This window comes from Amblyomma mixtum, chromosome 3, assembly GCF_055824585.1.
Source record: "Amblyomma mixtum isolate Tamu chromosome 3, ASM5582458v1, whole genome shotgun sequence".
Taxonomy (NCBI): Eukaryota; Metazoa; Arthropoda; class Arachnida; order Ixodida; family Ixodidae; genus Amblyomma; species Amblyomma mixtum.
In genome coordinates this window covers 302,451,120-302,471,323 of record NC_143014.1, presented here as the reverse complement: position 1 = coordinate 302,471,323, position 20,204 = coordinate 302,451,120, and the positions used below count along the sequence as shown (strand labels likewise).

Below are 20,204 nucleotides of genomic sequence, written 5' to 3'. Positions count from 1 at the left end.
TAATCTGTGTGTTCGATATAGCCAATAATTCGAAATATGCGGGTTCGATATATCCGGGTTCGACTGTATAGCGTGTTTAGAACACGTTTTCGCTAGGCATGTGCAAATGGTGGTTTTCTGGTTCGACGTCAATAGCAATTTTCTTCGAATAATTTCGAAGAAATACTTCTTCGAAGAAATACTTCGAAGAAATACTTTCGAAGAATACTTCTGGCACATGACAGAGGTTGCACGGCGCCTGCACAGTGCATGGCTGCAGACATCTGGCAGGTACAGATGCGTTGCCGCGAGCATGCGCAGACTGGCTCCGGCAATAGGCATATGGGTGGGAGCTCAGGCATGCAGCACGGATATGGGGCTGTGGTTGCATGCACGCCACAGTGCCATCCCAGAGGAGGAGGTACACTGAATCGAGACCACACAGGCAGCAAGAGTTCCAGAAACGTCATGCATTCGAGACTAATACCTGTGGAGATTTCAAACACCAAACATTAGGATTGAAACAAGTATTGAATACTTTACCGTAAAAGTGTCGACCGCATAATCAAAATTATCGAATATTTGCACATGCCCAATTTTGGCCCTGGCTGGTGCAAAGAAGAAGCAGCATTGAAGGAAGTAACTTCTTCAAAATATGGTACCAATAGTATTAGCACTAGCGACTGCCACGCAGAGCTCAGTCGAAGATGAATGCAAGTGCAAAAGAGACAGACACTAATAATCACTGAAAAAATAAAATGCCCTGAAACCTAAACGACAACCACCCCTGAAGAAGCCACCTGTCTTACTAGTCACCACAAATTTATAGCCCTCGAACGAAGTCGTAATAATACTCCTTGCAACTGAACGTAAGAGGAGAGCACATGCTCGGGTCTCTTTGAACCTACATCCTGCTGGAGTTGAGCAACACAGAGTTTAGAACCGAACCAAAACAAACAAGAGTGTCAGCACAGCACAGCACAGCACATGCACCAAAACTTAACTACACATTGCATGCAGTGCCGGCATTCAACCCAAATTGAAAAGATGAGAAACAGTGCACAGATCCAAACCTGGCAGCATCATGAAACACAAAAGCATCGTGAGAGCCACCTGCTTGAGCACAAAAGTCCTCAGCAGCCCAGAGGCGCCCTCTATTTTCGTGGCAGGTGAAGGAGCAATAAAGATGTTGTTGAGAGTGCAGCTTGCCTTCATGACACTGATGCCATCAGGCTGACATGCAACAGGTGGGACTACTTGGAATGAGCAGGTTTTCGAGGCCACCGAGCCAGAAATGAATTAGCCCCAAGTGTAAGAAGTACCTTTGTGCTGTTACTCTTTCTCACTCCTCCTGAGGCAATAAGTAAACAACAAAAAATCCACTTTTCTTTTCCAACTAATATTCTTGTTCCTCAGCCAGGGTAGTACAGCAAGTGGTGTGAGCACTTCTGACACAGCTAGACCCTGCCCTATGGCTAGATTGCTCCTACGTACCCGCGAGGCTAGCACGCCCATCACTGACTGGGGTCTGAAGTTTTTGGGTGCACAAAACCTCCATATTGCCTCAGAGATTTGTTACGCTTGTTCTTGCATTTCCCTGACTGCCCCCACCACCTGGCCTTACCACCCTCTGCCTGTCATGTGAGTTGAGACCAGGTCACCCTCAAATGTTCAGGGTCATTTTTCAGTGTTGTAGGCGGGCTACCTCGCAAGTGTCCAGTCATCTTTATACGGAGTGCAGACGAGAGAGACGATCACTCTGATCCCTGCAACCACCAAGTGCATTTGGCCGCTATTGCCGCGGCAGAGTTGCTTTCTGTTTGTGGGCGCAGGTTCGCCCAATCCTAGTTTTGAGTTCGGTGGCAGCTTGCTCGTCCGTCATCTACGGCTGTATCTGTACCTGTTGGCATGGCCACATGGCCTTATGAGACAGACAACCTTACCTTTTCTGTTTCCAGAGCCACAAGGCGGGCATGGGAGAGGGCTGCAGAACTGTGCAGGGTGTCGCTCCTTTGCTCAAACATTGTGTTGCTCTCCTCCATGAGCCTGCAAGAACAGAATGGGAGTTACCTCCAAACACTCCAGTCAAGGTGCAAATCACATGTCCGCCCTCAGGAGCCACGTTGGAGCAGCATGCTAAGTCTTCTTTTAACAGTCGCCTAAATCTATGTCCAAGGGCACTCCAAACTTTGGAAAGCGGTCAGGGGCTCTGTCTGTACACAGAGATGACACTATGCAGTAGTCAGTGCTACAGAGTGCTTCAACCTGGTGTGCAACCTACTATGTGAGGAGGTGAACTTTGCAGATGCACAGTGGAGTTAATATGGAAGCTGTATTAGACGCTACCAAAAAAGCGCAGCAGTACTCTAGAAAAAAAAAAGTGACTGCCCGGACTAAAGTCGCACGCAAGAATTCAGTATTACAACACACACAAGGCCAAAATGGCCTCACTGTTCCCTAAAATGCTCAGTTTCAATGTTAACTGACATGTGACCATCGAGTGGTAGGCCGCTCAACACCTTATAAAGAGTATAACAGCGAAATTGGCAGAACAATGCACAATGGACACAGTGGTGAGACTGATTCGAGAGGCTGTTCCCTTGCTGCTGCCATAATCCCTGCTCCTCATCATAGTCAGTTGACAAAGCTCCCTGCCCTCAAGCAGAAAGGTCAAAAAGGAATGTAAGCTGCTATGTACGGCTGGCATGAACCGTACTGCAACCGCCGATGGCACACTGCAATCAGCTGCTCACAATTCTCACCCATTCATGACTGCTTCTATTTTCTGCTTAGTGCTTTAGAGAGCTGGCAGCTGGCAAGCACCATAATGCCCTAGAGAACAGACTAGCAGACAACAGTTGTTTGCTAGTTTCTTGTCTGCAATTCTCATGCTCTCACTCATTTCATTGCTCGATCCATTGTACACCACTCACTCAACATCTGATCGGCCATCACAAATCAAAAATAGAATGCAATGCAGCCAGGGATGGTGATACAATGATTCAATGATCCGTACTGAAAACAAAATTTGTTAACTGCATGGCACAAAATGGCAGCAAAAAGGCAGCACAAAGAACAAAAAACAACAACAACAATAAAAAAAGCTGCACACAACTGACCAAACATCCGCCTTTCAACGCCAATTTTCCACATGTCACAAGTTATGGTGCCATATTGCAACAACCACACAAGGCTCAACAAAAATACCCCAATCTTGACGAGCCTCACCAGAATACCACTTATAACGTAACTGCTTATAGTGCGGGACCGGATATAATGCAGTTTTTACCGGCCACCAGTCTGCTTCCCATACGACTCAATATAAAGTCATATGGCTTAATATGCGGTTGCACGAAGCGAAGTACTGGTTACAGTGTGGTTTTGAAAGCCGCTCAGTGACAGTGTGGAACAGCAGGTGCGCTTCCCTGCACGGGACCAGGGGCTTCCGAGGCACGCTGCCACTTACGCCGCATGACAAACGCAAAAAAAAAAGTTACGCAGCAATTGACGGTCGACCTGATGGAAGTTTGGTTTGGTTTGGTTTATGGTGTTTAACGTCCCAAAGCGACTGAGGCTACAACGGATGGCGTAGTGGAAGGCTCCGGAAGTTTCGACCACCTGGGGTTCTTTAACGTGCACTGACATCGCACAGTACACGGGCCTCTAGAGTTGCACCTCCAACGAAATTCGACCACCGCGGCCGGGATCGAACCCGGGCCTTTAGAGTCAGCAGCCGAGCACCATAACCACTGAGCCACCGCGGCGGCTGATGGAAGTGCGAGAGCATGAATAGTTTCCATGATCGCTGACACTCCGCTGCTTAGGTTGCGCTTTTTCGATTTCGCTTTCACGGAAGTCTTGAAGTGCTTCAGCCTGGTGGTAAACGAGCTAATTTGCAAGACTGAAGAGGCAGCGGCAGGCCAAAATTACAGCTTTTTTCCCTGCTGCGCTTGCCATGCCTAAAAAAAAACGATATCTAGCATAACACGTGCAGTGTGACTGAGGAGGTTAGCGCGACCGCTTTTGCGGAACTAGGCATGCGCCAATAACAAGTGCATGCGCAGTTCCGTGGTGGTGGTCGCAGTAACCTCCACGGTCGCACTGCACACGGTTATGCTAAAAATTAATCTAAGCCAGCAGCGAACTTCGTTGGTTCCTTTTTGTTCAGTGATAAATAAAGTGTTTTTGAAAGGGAAGCTGCCCATCTGACGTGCATTTTGACATGAAAAAATGTTTTTGTTATAGTGCGGTACCACTTACAGTGCGGTTTTATGTCGATGTTGTAAGCAGTCTACACTGTATTAAGAGGCCCTGCTTAGATTTCAAAGACACACAAATGCACAACAGCCTGTAAGTCAAACTTACAGTAAGTAAAACTGTAAGTAAAAGTGATCAAAAGTCAGCGCATGAGATAGGCCAAACCAAAGCCTCCACAGCACATTAATGCAACTTGTACTCCTAAGCATATTTTAAACACCCATCTGTAAGTGCCAGTTTTTGACTAACAAGTAGTCATTCACAAAGGCAATACTTTAAGGCGTTCAAGCAAACTCTCCTTGCTTGTAAAAAGTGAGAATGTTTTCTCGTGACGCAAAGGACAGAAAGCTCGAACCATGCAGAGAGGGTTCTCCAGCAGCCCATTTAATGCAATGAATTGAGGAGAGTGCTAGATTTCAACCACACAACTCTTTGCTGTGGCTACAGCAGATATGAAACCTGTTCAGAAACTTCCAGATAAGTCCACTTGTTTTCATATTCACTAGATGAATTGCCTGGCATTACACAATGAGCAACCATAAACTACAAGCTAATCCCTGCTATAGGGAAAATAAACACTAGTGTTTCGATTCTAATGGCAGATTACAAAAAAAAAGAAAAAAGCTGCCAAACAGCTTCCAGACAGAATGTGTGCAAACAAACAGTTTCAAGTATCTACATGTAAGTGACTGCAGGGCTCTACCCACAGATTCACAACTTCGAGCAACCTTGACATCAGAGCACGACCATTAGTGGCAGCTATTTTCAGTGGGCAATTGTGGGTTGATGAACCATAAATTTATAAACTAATGAATTTTAGCATGGCAAAACCCAGGCAATGAGCCATGCCATAGTGAGGGTCTTCATACTAATCTCAACCACCTGGTTCCTTTCCTGTGCACTGAAATCTCGGCACACAGAGGAAACAAATGTCTGAACTTCACCTCCATCGCAACACAGCCACCATGAATGGGATCCAACCTCTGCTTGTGCTCAATAGCACCACAGCTGCTCAGCCACGATGCAGAGTGAGAGCTTATCTACCGCTGTGATGATGAGAAATACTGCTTTCATTTTCTTTTTCTCTCACCCAGTCTAAAAAATGTGATGTCAACAGCAATTTTAAATCCAAGCAATTACCACTCACCATGCACGTGTATTGTTTTGTGTATCGAGAACCTGCCAAGTATCATAAAAGAAAAAAAAAACAACTCAAAACAGCGAACAGCACCTTTTTTTTTACCTTCATAGAACAAAGACAGTGCCTTTGTATCTAAAGCATGAACTGCTTAGTCCTGTGGACGCACCTTTGGTTTCGCTGCAGCAGATCACAAATCTTCTCATTCAGTGCCTGGATCTTGCTGTTCTTCTCACTGCTCTCATTTTTCAGTTTCACATTCTCCTGTAAAAAAAAAACCAAAAAAAAAAACCCATAGTCAATTCCAATGTGTCCTGGTCTGCCATCACATTCATAGCGAAGCAATGAAGGCACTGGCTGTGGCTGTTGTGGCCTTTTATCCAAAGTCCAGAACAACCCACAGTAAACCCTCGTTAACTAAGTCATAAAATGGGACAAAATTCTGCGATAAACAAAAATTCAGGATAAGTGCAATTCAAAATTTTCAGAGTGCCGATCGTGCACTGTGAAAATTCAAGCCTTTTACATGAGTTTATTCCGACTTATAACTTGACTTTATAACTCGACTATACATACAACTTAATTGCATAAAGCGACTTCCATGCAACGGCATGATTCTTATTGCAAAAGAATCATACCAAAAAAAAAAAAAATGTGTTAATTGCCACTGGAATGCTGCATGTAGCTTCTGTCCCGCCTGTGGGAGTTTGTATACTGAGCAAACTGGCAGATGCCTTAATGAGTGCCTGTGCGAGCATGCGTTCAAAGAGAGGCGAGACAGTCATCTGGCAGCTCAGCGATAGAAATGCAGCTGTGCTCCACAATTCAACATGTGCCAGACCATCGAGCATAACAGAACACTGCAAACCTGCAAGGTTAAGAATACTAATCAAAAGGGTGAAAAATGCATAATATTTCCGTTGATTCACCTTTTGAATAAGGAACTAGAGTATCTGTTCAAGTGTCCTCCTGAATTCTTCAAAAATCACAAATTTACTTGAACTGCTATTTAATTTTTTTTAGCACAAAAGCACTTCAAGCTGCACTCTCCAGGTTTCAGTGGTGTTTGTCTGTGTGAAGCCTCAGAGTAGCAAGTGCAACTGGGTCAGTGGACACCTCAACCGCACTGTGAGCAGACGGTGGCGCCCACCTACAACAAACTGAGGCAGTCATGCGCCTTTCCTTTTCTCAAAACCAGCGGAAGGTTTAGACTCCCTTGATTTTGAGGAAAGGCGCACAACTGGCTCCCTGGGTCGGTGGACACCTGCAAGAAACTAATGTTGTTCAATGGTTGGTTTCTGCAGTGATAATTGTATGCCCTACACTTTTGGGATGGCATGTCTGCTATGTCCCTGCAAAGCCAAACCACCACAAAGAACCAAGTGAAGAGGGGCGGAACGGAGGAAGAGACAGGGGGTGCATCCCTACACCGAAATGAGGAGACACATGCGGTGCTCTTAGTGATCACTCCGCAATCCACTGAGCAAAGACGGACAATGCTTCAGGTGACAGTTATTCTATATTCTTTCTCGCAATGATGACCGCAAACAAGCTCGATCACTCAAATGAGTAGTTTGCACTTGGTGAAACTTTTAGTGTGCTGTCCATTCTCCCATTACCTTCTGCTTACTCCAATGCTAAGTGCCCTTTAGCACACTCGCCAACAGTGCCACAGAAGATACAGCGGCCTGAAGGGTTGGTAACCCAGCCGTCGGTGCATGTTCATGTCTCTCGTGCATGTCGAAAGTGCCCCGGAAGCAGCGTGTGAACAACTGTAGCCTTGCGGTAGCCATATCGTGCACTCATGTCGGCCATCACAGAAGATGTGAAAATGATGATAGCTTTCTGTCTGATGACAATTTTCCACACAACACAACTGTGATGCAGGGAAGCCACCTTAGCTGATACTTGACCGTTGAGTACTAGCGGTGCTGTGCGGGGAAGCCAACCCAACTGGTGCTGTTTTTTGCAGCCTCTGAAATCGCTACGCGCCTATGAAAACATTGCTAAAACTTTGAAAAACGTTTTGCCATTTCTCTGGTGAGGATCGCGTCAACTGCTGTCCTTTCACTGGCTAAACTGTGCTGCTCTTGCACGTGCTTTTGATGAATTGTTATATTATGAATTTCAGCTATATCAGTCTACAGTAGACCCCCGTTAAGATGAACTCGGTTAAGAAAAATTCTCGGATAAGATGAACAGTGTGAGACCACTTGGGTGGTTCCCCATAGGGAATGGAAAAAAAAAAAGCTGCTTAAGACGAACTGTTTTGTGCATGCTTCAGTTAAGACGAACTTTCGCAGTGACCAAGCCCCCAGCAGCCCTGTGCAATGGCACCCAAAGGAAAAAATTTCAACTCTTCCACGGACGAAAGCGCACCCCAACAAAATAGCTTCTGCACAATGTGGTGCAATTGTGCAGGGAAGCTGCCTTGCGGAGAAGCTTTCTTGCTGATCTGGCGAAGGCAAGGCCCCTTCGCATGGCGCAGAGATGCCTGATGTTGGTATTGTGCACGCATCTCGTGCCACACGTTGCCTCGGGTGGCCTAGAAGGCGTGTAGGTGTGGAGTGCACCCACTCGTTGACTAGGGCTTTAAACAGTTAGAAGCTGAATTTTCTATTCAAACAGCACTGCAATATGTGTGTAGAGATGGCCAGATATCAGAGCCGCAAGGGCACTGCCTCAGGAAGACTGAAAGGCATACCTGCCCGTAAAGTTGATAACAGCTACGTTGCAGAAGAAGCGAGATAAGAGAGGTATACACCCAGCTGAACACCTTCACAGTGTTCAGTGCCTCAAAAGTCAAGTCAGGAAAAAAAAAACAAATAGCAGTCACTGCAGTAGAGAGAGAGAGAGCAAAAAAAAAGACAGTAAAAAAATAAAGCTACAGCAATGTTGTTTTCAAGTGAATAATCCGACTGTTTCATGCCCTCACTGGTCTGCTCACTTCATGCATAATGCCATATATGTTCCCTTTGCAATCATCCTCTCATTGCAAGGCCATTTCATAGTTTGCACTTATTTATAGTTCGCACTTATAACGAATCTGACGGTCGCGTGGACTGTGTTTGTTGTATCCAAGGTCCGTAGTAAGTGGACTTTTTATTTTACAGCCAGAAATAAGCAGTCCAACGAAATTCTTGGAAAAGCTCAATATGCACATTTGCTTCCTCAAAGGAAAGCATATCACAGCGCTTTCCAAACTCTCCACAGCGGTCATGTGTACCGTATTTACTCGCATGATAGGCGCACCCCTAGTTTGGGCGCGAAAAATCATTTTTTTTTTTATTTCCGCGCATAAAAGGCGCACCCCGAACTTGGCACTGTGATCAATACTGTATTTACACAATTGCAAGCCGACACCTCGCCACCCCCCGCTCCCCAATCTTTATTTTAACAAGGTTTTCGCTGAACTGACTACTAGTCCTCACTAGTGCTGCTGCGGACCCACAGCACGTACAACGACATCGCGTAGAACAGCCGCACACAGTTTTCAGGGATGCTCACTTTAAACGTCTGTTTGGAAAGCTTCATCTCCAGCCGGAAACGTTCCCGACTTAGGCCCGCGAAAACCTCTGCGCTTGGAGTGCGTACGAAAATTTAGGGACGCCTCAGTCGCAACTGCCGCACTTCTCGGTCACGTCGTATTTTCCGACCTGCCGCACGCTAGCCGTGTTCGAGAGCAAACTCCCAGCCGTGTAGCTGTTAAGGTGCTTGGGCGTCGAGCTTAAAACACAGCAACGCTCCGCGGCAAAGCCATAAACCACGATGAACTATCGCGCTACCGCAGATCCCGGCACTTGACAGCAACAAAAAAAAAAAAAAAAAAAAAAACGAGCTAGAGATGTTGATGGCGATATGGATAGCGAAAGCTCGCCGCGAAGGAAAACGTTGATGATGATGATAAGCTGCGGCAAAGCCATAAACCACGATGAACTATCGCGCTACCGCAGATCCCGGCACTTGACAGCAACAAAAAACAAAACAAAAAAAAAACGAGCTGGAGATGCTGATGGCGATATGGATAGCGAAAGCTCGCGGCGGAGGAAAACGTTGATGATGATGATAAGCTCTACCTCGGGCGCCCTCCGTGGGTGGCGTCTGGAAGCTCCTGTGCGCGTGTGTGGCCTCCGCGATCAAGCGCCCGTTGCGCGCAGCCGGAGCCGATCGCAGAGGCCTCGGCGCGTGCATTCCGAAGGCTATTCCCGCGTGGGTCGTGGAAAGTTTCGGTGCGGCCCTTACACGGATCTTTTTTTTTAAAATATTTTCTTCGGGAAAACGGGGTGCGGCCCGTACACGAGTGCGTTTACGCGGTGTGTTCAATTTTGAGAGTCGAAAAATTTCCGGAAATTTTACCCCGCGTAATAGGCGCACCCCGAACTTTGAGCCGGATTTTCTGGAAAAAAAAGTGCGCCTATTATGCGAGTAAATACGGTATGTTGCTCAGCGAGATCCGGGGTAAGGCAAGGAACATGGATGGCAGAAAGAGAACACATCACGTGTTGACTACTGCAAACTGAAAGTGACTCGCGTGTGCAATATAAACCAGCGAGAAAAAGTACGAAGGAGCGGTGTCCTTAACCTTTTTGTTTCTTGTGAATTTATATTCCAGACGCAAATAAAACACTTTCAGACAGTGCATGTGTCGTCTCTCTGTTGTCTGTGTTCTTTGCACTGCTTTGCCCATTCCTAATGAGCCAACTAACAACAGGCAGCTGCCGGCCGCTGCCATCCATTCTCCCGCACAGAAGGTCGCTAACACCGTGCCTTCCACCAGTGCAGGTGTCACCTTTCAAGGCATGCGTATCTGGCAGCAGCATTTGGTAAAACTGTGCTGTTTTGTCAGCAATGTCTCCCCTTTTCTATTGAGTTCTTGGTAAGCATGTTCTTTCCGGAGGCGTTGTCACACAGGCTCAGACTCTCTTCAATCTCCGTGCTGACCGGAAACAAGACTTTTCCAAATGCAGGGCTGAATTACGGTGCCTCCTCATTCATTTTAACAGAGTTATGCTGCCACGGTCATGTGTTGTATCTGAGACGCAATCCCATTGCACTAATGCACATTTCGAAGGTAGCAGTGCCCTAGTTCGTAATAAGCAAGCATTTGCTATAACTGCGGCCGTTATAAGAGGGCTCAACTGCATATTTGGGCACGCACAGCATGCTCACACATCTTTTCCAGGGGCACTTCTGTTCAGACGAACTTATGACAAGTCGAACAAATTTTCTGCTACTTTCAAGCTAGTCTTAGAGGATGTCTACTGTATTTTATGATTTTTTAGCTGTTCATTATAATGAGGTTTAACTGTATTACCATCCATTTTCGGTAACTGCACAAATGAACATATGAGAGACGTTCCAAAAGTAAGTTTCGTCATTTTTTTTTTTTTTAAGAGAAGATGGTACATCAGTTAACAAACAAACGCCACAAGAATCCACACTTGTTGCTAATTCAGCACTGGAAGAAGCGTCAGTGGAGGAGGAATGACGCACGCGCTGAGCGCCAAAGAAGAAAGAGTAGCAGCAGACCGGTGTGGCCGAGGTGATTCAAGTACAAATCACGATGGCAGACAAACGTCTGCTGACAACGTGGTCGCCAGTGGAAGTGCGTGCTGTTATCCGGCGTGAATGGGCACGAGGGACTATAATGTTTCCGCCATCCATGAACGCCTGTAGATCGTGTATGGTGAAGAGGTCACGTCTCATCAAATGGTTGGTCGTCACATTCAAAGTGTCACCCTCTGCAGGAAAGGTTATGGCCACAGTGTTCTGGGAAGCGAAAGGTGCGATTCTCCTTGATTTCCTCCATGAAGAGACCATCAATGTGGCATGCTACTGCGACACCCTCACCAAACTCATATCTGCCACTTGACGAAAGAGGCCACGGCTCTTTAGTGGAGATGCTGTGCTCTTGGTCAACAACGCAAAACCGGACACAGCAAGGCTGACACAAGATCAGATTCGGATGGGGGAGATTGGATCATCCGTCCTACAGCCCTGACCTTGACCCATCAGACTTTCCCCTGTTCCCTGCACTGAAAGCCGCACTCTCGTGATGTCACTTCCAAAACTGTGCTGAGGTGGAGCAGGCCACACTACGATGACTTGCATCACAGGCCAGTGAGTTTAAGGGGGGACGCTACCTTTGAAAACCGGAAAATCGCGAAAAAGTCGATTTTTGGGAAAGTATATATTCTGTTTGTTTATGTTATAAACTACCTTTTCTGTAATTATCAATGCCTAATTCGCCGTAAAAATATTGAAAATTAGAAATATAACAAGCCACGGCGGCCCCTGAGCCGCGAGCAAGCGCCGAAAATGCCCCAACTTCGCATTCCTCCCACGCTGAACCGAGCGCCGCCATTTTGGTCTTGTTTTGTTCGTGAATTCTTGTACTTTTCTTTGCTGCTTCCGGCGGCGACGGCGGCAGCGTGCTCGAGGCGTGGCTAGCTTTTGATTGGGGGCCTCGCGGCTGCTTTCAAGTTTCCCGCGTCCGAAATCCGAGGCTACGATTGGACCAAGCGCGCGCTCCTCGAGAACGCGGGGGAACGGGCGGCTGCTATTGGCTGCTGCGCGCGCTGACGCGATGGTCTCCGCCGGCTGCTCCCTGCGCGTCGTCTGCTCCGGCTGCTCGCTCTCCTTTGTGCAGTGTGTTCGCCTTTCACCATTTTTGCGATCGCCGTCTTTACAGTCTGTCTCCGTGCCCTTTAAACAGTGTCGTGTAGCTTGTTGATCATTGCGCGGTCGGTCACGATGCTTACAACGAAATTCAAGACGCGACACGTGTTCGGTGGCACGGACACATTCTATGAGGTCCATCCGCATGGCGAAGCGCGCTGCCGACGACTGCATTGCCGCATCCAGCGTCCTAGATATGTGCGGGTCGGTCAGCGGCGGAGAAAGATGCCCTGCGCATGGGCAAGGCTGAGGAACAGAATGAAGTGACAACTCAGAGGCGGCAAAAAAAAGAAAGCACGGAGACAGCTCCAGCTATTCAGCGGGATCGTTTTAGACCTGGAAATGTCTCAACTTTCGAGGGTCATTTTCTCTGAATTTTTCATCTTTTTCCTTGTATGGCTGCTCACCCCAGCATATCTCAGAAACCACTCATTGGATTTCTGTGTGGTCTTTTTACCCTATACATAAATAAATTTTGGGGGGCAAGAAAAGCCAATTTATTGAAGATATTGTGTTTGGAATTGTTGATAAATAAAATTTGGTTAATTAGTGTATGTCTAAGTAGTAATTAAATTCAGTGATGTGCTAAAATTTTTTACCAAAGAATTTTCGAAGGGCCTTGTTGTTGCCTGAGGTGCCTATCCAGGAATTATCATAAATTAACTTCACAGTGCCAACACATTCTGCATATTCTCCTGGCCTGTCCCAAAGAACCCTTGTAAACCACCTCGATATACTCCTGCAACTTCAGAACCAGAGGGCACAACTCTGTGAAACTTAGTAATTCTTCAGGTGTTTATGCTGTGAGCCTACTCTGAAAATTTCATCTAGATATCTCAAGAAACAAAAAAGTTGGTGTTCTCTCAATCTTCTAAGGCCATTTTCTCAGAATCAATATTTTGCCTGGCATGGCTGCTAGGGAAAGCCATATCTTGGGAACCACTTATCAGAATTTCATGGGGTTTCTTTTGCACCATACCTGAATAAATTTCTGAGGGCAAGACAAGCCCATTTTTTTAAGATATTGTCTCTGGAATTTGTAATAAACAATTAAAATTTGGTTAATGAAGGTCTAATAAGTAACACTAAATTCAGGGCTGCCCTAAAATTTTTCAGCAAAGAAATTTACAAAAAGGGCCTTGTCTTGCCCTGGGGTACCTATCCAGGAATGACTATGGTGAATTTCAAAGTGCCAGCACATTTTGCAGATTCTCCAGGCATGTCCCAAGAAACCCATGTAAACCACCTTGATATACAGTTGAACCTGTCTATAACGAACCTCCATACAACGAATTCCTCGATTTTACGAAGTTTTTCCATTCCCCGTCGCCAGTCCCATAGAAGCCCATGTATTTGTGACCTCAAAGTAACGTAGTGGCTGGGGGAGTGAACCTCGAAATAACGAAATTGCCCCGTTGGCCGCCTTGCCTTTTTTCGCCATATTTTAAAAACACAGAGCTAAATTGTGCCAAATTTCTTCGTTACTTAATGGCCGAGAACGATGAACGCACAAAAAAACATTCGCAGCAGCGGCGAGCGAGCATCACCACTCTCCCGCTCGGTGGAGATGATGATAATGCACAGGCACCGCTTGCTTTCGTTCCGGCAGCGCCACGCTTTGGCTGCTCGAGAAGTCACTTCACTTCGTATGCATGACACTAGATGGCACGACACGCGTTTCTCGAACTGTTTTCAGTTACCGTTTTTGGAGCCTTTGTTCTGTTCACCGTGCCGGCGTGTGCTCTTTGATCTCGACTTCGTGTGTGTGTGTGCCGGGTCGCCGTGTTTGTGCGCGCCGGGTCGCGTTGGTGCTTTGACACATCGAGAATGAATACGTCCACACGAAAAAAACGGAAAATGTTGTCTCTTGAGGACAAAACTGCTATTCTGGACGCCGTTGCTGCAGGCGAGAAAAAGAAGGATGTTGCTGCCAGGTTTCAAATCCCAGCCAGCTCTATCTCTACGTTTCTCAACGCGAAAGATGCGATTCGCAGTGCAGTGGAGTGCGGTGCTAGTGGCAAAAAGAAGAAGCTAAAGCCATCAACGTACGCCGACGTAGACAAAGCGGTGTTCACGTGGTTCATGGACATGAGGGCTAGAAATCTTCCGATCAGCGGCACTCCCTTGCAGCAAAAGGCACGGGATTATGCCTGTATCTTGGGATTTGATGACTTAAAAGCCAGCAACGGATGGCTTCAAGAACAGGTATGGCATCGCTGGAAAGATTATAAGCGGTGAGTCCTCTTCTGCGAACAGCGATGCTGCAAATTCTTGGGTAGAAGAGAAACTGCCAGCAATTTTAGAGCGCTACGATGCGTCCGAAGTCTAGAATTGTGACGAGACGGCCCTTTTTTATCAATTGCTCCCGAACCGCACCCTTAGCCTGAAAGGCAACGTCTGCCACGGAGGCAAGCAGAGTAAACTTTGTATAACTGTTTTGCTTTGTGTTAACTCAGACGGGTCTGACAAGCGCGTCCCACTGGTTATCGGTAAGAGTGCCCGCCCCAGGTGCTTCAAAGGAACACACCGGATGTCCGTGAAATACGTGGCTAACACGAAAGCGTGGATGACGCGGGCCATATTTGGTGACTGGTTGAAGGCGTTCGATGCAGATATCAAGAAGCAAGGCCGCAGAATTTGCTTATTCTTAGATAACTGTGCTGCGTACCATCATGTTGAAGGCCTCGACCTTTCAAATATTGAACTGCAGTATTTGCCCGTGAACTGCACTTCACAAATTCAGCCCCTCGACAAAGAGATTATCAACAGCATGAAGTGCAGCTACCGGCATAGACTGATCCAAAAGCTTCTTCTGAACGCTCGTCTTCAGCGGGAAATGAAAGTGGACATTTTCCAAGTAGTTGAGATGCTTGAAGCATCGTGGCGAGAAACAAGTGCGGCCATTACCGCCAACTGTTTCAGAAATGCCCGCATAACGAAAGAAGTTCAGGCTGCGCAAACTGACGAAGAGGAGCCCTTAGGAGTGGAGCCTTCCGGGCCACCCGATCTCGCCGAAGCTTGGGGCTTACTGCGCGTGAGTGGAGCAGCCCCTGATGACGTGCAGCTCTGTGACTGTTTGTATGCGGACGACTGTGCCGTGACTACTGAAGAGATGTCGGATGAGGCGCTGGTTGAAAGTGTCCGATGTGAGACCGGCGATGATGATGGATCTCCAGAGGTCGGGTCAGCATGTGATATGCCTACTGCAAATGAAGTGTTGGATGCCATCGACATTTTGCGACGCGCTGTGGGCTCGCTGGACGATGGCGGTACAGCTTTAAGTGTCTTGATGTCCTATGAGCGATCAGTGGTGCCGACCCTCGTCAACAAACAGCACAGCAGGATCACTCGTTTCTTTTCAGTGCAATAAATGCATTCTGGGCGAGTTCACTGGCCTTGATTTTCACCTTAGTTTCGTTTCTGTATTTATTTTTTGAACTTTCTCGCGGAAACTGCGTATAATGAAAACCTCCCTATAACGAATATTTTTCGGGAATCTTCAATTTCGTTATATCCAGGTTCAACTGTACTCCTATAACTTGAAAACCAGAGGGCACAGCTCCATGAAACTTGGTAGTTCTTCAAATGTTTGTGCTACAAGCTTACCCTGAAAATTTCATCCAGATATCTCAAGAAATAAAAAAGTTGATGCTCAAGGGTAGCCTCCCCCCTTAAGAGCGGTTTCTTCAAAGTGATTGCATGCTACGACAAATGCCTCAATGTCGGTGGAGACTATGTCGAAAACAGTGCAAGGTGTATAGTTCATGATGCTATGATGTATTTGTGTTTTGGCAATAAAGTTTCCATGTGAAAAGAAATGACCAAACTTACTTTTGGAACGTCCCTCATAGATTCATTGAGCAGCAAATGATGCTGGTATCGGGCAGACTGAGTATTCTGCCGGCTGTGATAGACAAATACGCTCCCTCATTTAATCTTAATGAGCATAATCCTCTAACTGTTCAGTTAATCACCACCCATTTCAAGTGCCTCCCATGTTTCCAGGCCTGTTCTTTTTGTGTATACACTGGTTTTAGCCTTTCTAGGTTCACTTGGCTGTTCCGTGCCTCTGAACTGACAGTTCATCATTTTGCTTTTTGTACAGGTGTTCTCTGCTCCCTGTTTGTGTCATACCCTTACGGGGCCATTAAAATGCAACGAATGACCAGCATAGTCACTGACTTACCTGCACGATTCTCTGGATGTTGTGCAGCAGTGCCTCACTGTCCACGTACGAGCTCAGTGGGGGAGCTGAAGGTGGCTGAGACCTGAGCGTGTCCAGCTGCACAATCAGGTTTGGCTCTGTTGTCAAAGGACACAGGTTACAGGCAGAGATGATGCCCAAGAGCCCACCAAAGAAGTTACAGCTTGGGAGAGAGTAAGAACCGTCTCAAATGCTCATCGCTGAGACTCCCACGCCACGTTAGCAGATCTTTCTGCACAGTGAGAGTGGCTCTCTGTTTTCCGTCATACCAAGCGGCCTGCAGATCAAACCTGTGTATTTATTTACTGTCTTAGTTTTGTGCCTTTTCCTAATTAGCAATATAAAATTCCAAAGCATCACACATTAACATCCAGCCCATTCATGTTTAATGTACTTGCAAACCTCACCATTCCTTAGTAATACATATTATAAGCAGTTACAATGAAACAATAAGGTACATTAAAACTGGGCATCAAACATACAACCTACAACCAAACAGCATAAAATGAACAAAGGGCAGGAAAGAAGCCTTACATCACTGACCAGAATTTCAACATGAAGACCTCCTTTCATCTAGGCTAAGTCCGCTAATTGAAATGTTGATCAGTGATCGGAGGCTTTCCTCCCACCCCTAGTTCATTTTGTGGTGTCAAGAATTCAATCTTCCCAGCCCTCTAACTATTGACAAGAAGCAACATAAACATTCTTGATATGAGGCTTTTCTTCCAGCATTATAACAAGTGAAACCAATGCACACAGGAGAGAGAGCTATAATGAACAGTGTACAATGAGACTATCAGTATACAGCCTCTGCCACGCAACACTTTGCTTTTCCACATAGTAAACCAATTTCATGCTGCTCAGGCCTTGTGAAAGCATTCAGTGCAGGTATTTTAAGACAAGAGTCTGTGCATGACAACTGCCTAAGCACGCCACATCTCTGTAGTGATTGTCTTTCCCGTGTTCAGTGGTCTCAGTGCTTATTTGCCCTTTAATTTCTGGATGCTACTTGATTCTGAGCAAAGTGGCAGCACATTTTGCTGTGACACTCATCTACACTGCGCTAGCTTTGCTGCTTTTAAACAGACTTCTCCAGCACTCTTTCACTGGCGTAATTGTTAAGGTTAGGCCGCTCGCTCTGCATGGGCAGAGACGAGCATGCCTGACTGAAAGTAGCGGTCAACTGAGAAGATTCCTTCACAAGTTACTGCAGAAGAAGCGTCTCTCCGGTACCAACCTTTCCAATGATGTGGTCCACCTTGTCTGTCAGCTTGGCAATGTTGAGTCGGACTTCTGTGTTCTGCGAGCGTGCTTCCGAGAGCAGCACGGGCAGCTGGGCGTCAAGTGCTGTGCTCATCGAGGTGGGCACAGGCACTGCTGGGTATGCATGCGGTGGGGGCAGCAGGATCCCCTGCTGCTGGTAGGGGTAGCCAGCCAGTGCACCCTGCCGATGGTTTAGGGGGGAAGAAGGGCAGCAAGGAAGGTATCAGTATCCTCAAACTGGAAACGAGTGGAGTACTATGCGACACACAACAAGAAGTGCCACAGAGATGGGCCTAAAATTTCTTTTTACCTTGCTGAAACACCTTCTGAACATGGTGAAAAATAAAACTCCTCAATCAACAGACCGCACACTACTGACCTCTTGATCTGCACACAGCCTCTAGGCAGGTGCGAACACTGAAATTCAGATTGAATTAACAAGTTGAATTATCCTATTTTCAGATGCCTAGCACCAGCAGTCATGAATATCTCAAGCTCCAAATGTTTACCTGCGCCAACACAGCTGCTAATAAATGTTTGCCCTGTCTCAAATGTAACAGAAAGGGCATGGTACCACACCTGTAAGCCAACTAGCATCTAGTGTTACACATTTCTTTTCCTTTCCCTGCGTGAAAAGTTGCCACATGCACTTACTGGCCATACAGCATCTGAGTGAGGAATGCACCACCTGGCCGATCAAAAATGCTGCTCATCTTGCGCTTGGTGTACCCCACAGTGTCCAATGTATGCATGTCCCAGGGTTACTGCCGACCAACACCCGGCACATAAGGAGCCACACAAAACAAAGAACTGCATGCAGCATCAGGGTGACCCAATTGGATGCACAAGTTCCAACTGGCTGCATTCTGAAGCAATTTCTAACGTTGTGCACCAATGCCACGGCCAAAAGACAGGGGACTCGATGCAAGAAAAGAGGCTAGTTGTGTACTGCATCTCATTACCTGAACATGGTGATTTGATTTGATGGGGTTTAATGTCACAAAGCAAATAAGGACGGGCTGTGGAGCGTGCCGTGTCCCTAAAAGGCTCACGTGCGACAACAGGGCACGCTTATTGTAGATACACTCAATGTTGAAGCATGCATGCTGTGGAAATGCTGCAGTACTCATGCACAATTTCCTGGGCTGATATAGGTGTGTGATGTGTGAGCAGAAAAACACAGTTAAGGCGAAAGCCTTTAATGGCTCACACTGCCGTGACCAAGACGTGTTAGCAAATTTGTCCGCGTTTCAGATTGGTCCAAATTGTCGTGACGTCACCGCGCGCGAATTTTGAAGGGTGTCCACCGAAATATGTGAGACAGTTACTGCGCAATTTCCTTTCCTCAAATACAATTTTCGACTGGAGTATGTGAGACAGTTACTGCACAATTTCCTTTCCTCAAATACAACTTTCATTTTCTTCATTACAGCCCCTCTTTCTCCTTTCACTCCCACTTCCTCCCTTCCTGTACGGTGCTGTTCAGGTGTCCACCGAGGTGACAGAATTACTGAGCCATTTCCTTTCCTCAAAAAGTGTTGCGTTCAAAGGGCAAGGCATCGCGCAAACGGGTGGTGGCGTTCCGTGGACTCCCTGGCTGTGCTACAACACGCTGTTGCGTTCCACTCCTAAAGGCAAAGATTAAGCGTCATTAATTGGCAGTTAATTTATGCAGCAACAGAATGTGCAGTGAACAATCGCGTCGCAGAATGCAGCACTCAGGCTTTCGCCTTTCACCACTTTAGCCGCTAAAGTTCCTCGTAATTTTTCACGTACTCAATGTCTGCTTTTGTAGCATCTCAAATCTTCACAAACAGAATGAAGTAATGAATTACACAAAGCCACTCATTGCATCTAAATCAATTGTTGAGCCTGGAGCACCAGCCTGTTTGAACATGCTGAACTTGAAACAAGGGAGTAATTAGTCCTTGGCATCCAACCAAGCACAGCCCCACGGCTACGAAGGAAAGCTACAAATCTTTACACCATAGGGCTAAGGCAAGAGAGACTGTGCTCGGTGCACACTTGTGGCACACTGCTGTGCACCTACACAGAGGCACTTCTCTGAATTTCCCACATCCAGTCAATACGCCTGCAGGTTACAGGCATACTGACTGCAATGTGAGCAGCCATGCACCTGGCTGGGACACGGGGGCACACACACACACCCCCTGGAAATGCGATGGGTTGCCACAGCACTGAACAAAACTGAGGTAGGAAATGTAAAGCCCAGCACACCACAGGTTTCTCAGGTGGAGCATTCTGAGCATCTTGCAATGACGATGTAAGCTTCCAATGCAGTAGGAATGAGGAGAGAGGTGGGGAAACCCTTGAAGGCACTCAAGGGCACTTCCTGATATGAAAGTTTGCTCCACACAAAGTGTTACACAAAATTCGTGCCGAAAGAAAGTGCTCCTTCACAATAAACAAATTTTGAAAATTTGTTAAAGATGTTTTGGGGCCCCTTAACTCTTTCCTTACCACGGGGAAATTCGCTGTTTTTTGTATGGTTTAGTTACGAATTCTTTGTGCAACAGCTACTAAATGTACAGTGCCATGCGGTACATAAAAGTGAAGGTAAATGAACGTGCTTTCAAGCAGTATTTATTTTTAAGAAATACAAAAAAATTGATTTACATACAAAAATATTCATGAACAAAAAAAAAACAAAAAAAATGCAAAAAG

At 46.5% G+C, this 20,204-nt stretch overlaps 1 protein-coding gene across 2 annotated transcripts in view; it reads right to left on the bottom strand.

Moving 5' to 3' along the window:
- The window catches only part of LOC149355424 (FK506-binding protein 15-like), a 108,722-nt gene that overhangs the window by 44,776 nt on the left and 43,742 nt on the right, over positions 1-20,204 (bottom strand). For both annotated transcript variants that reach the window (XR_016291506.1, XM_089583785.1), the window contains exons 14-17: positions 17,494-17,700; positions 16,239-16,334; positions 5,544-5,638; positions 1,923-2,025 (exon numbers count right to left, since the gene is read on the bottom strand). Coding sequence is in view for 1 of the 2 variants with exons in the window: in XM_089583785.1 (XP_089439911.1) it covers positions 1,923-2,025; positions 5,544-5,638; positions 16,239-16,334; positions 17,494-17,700 (501 nt within the window). In the remaining variant the exon portion in view is untranslated. The remainder of the gene's footprint in view (positions 1-1,922; positions 2,026-5,543; positions 5,639-16,238; positions 16,335-17,493; positions 17,701-20,204) is intronic.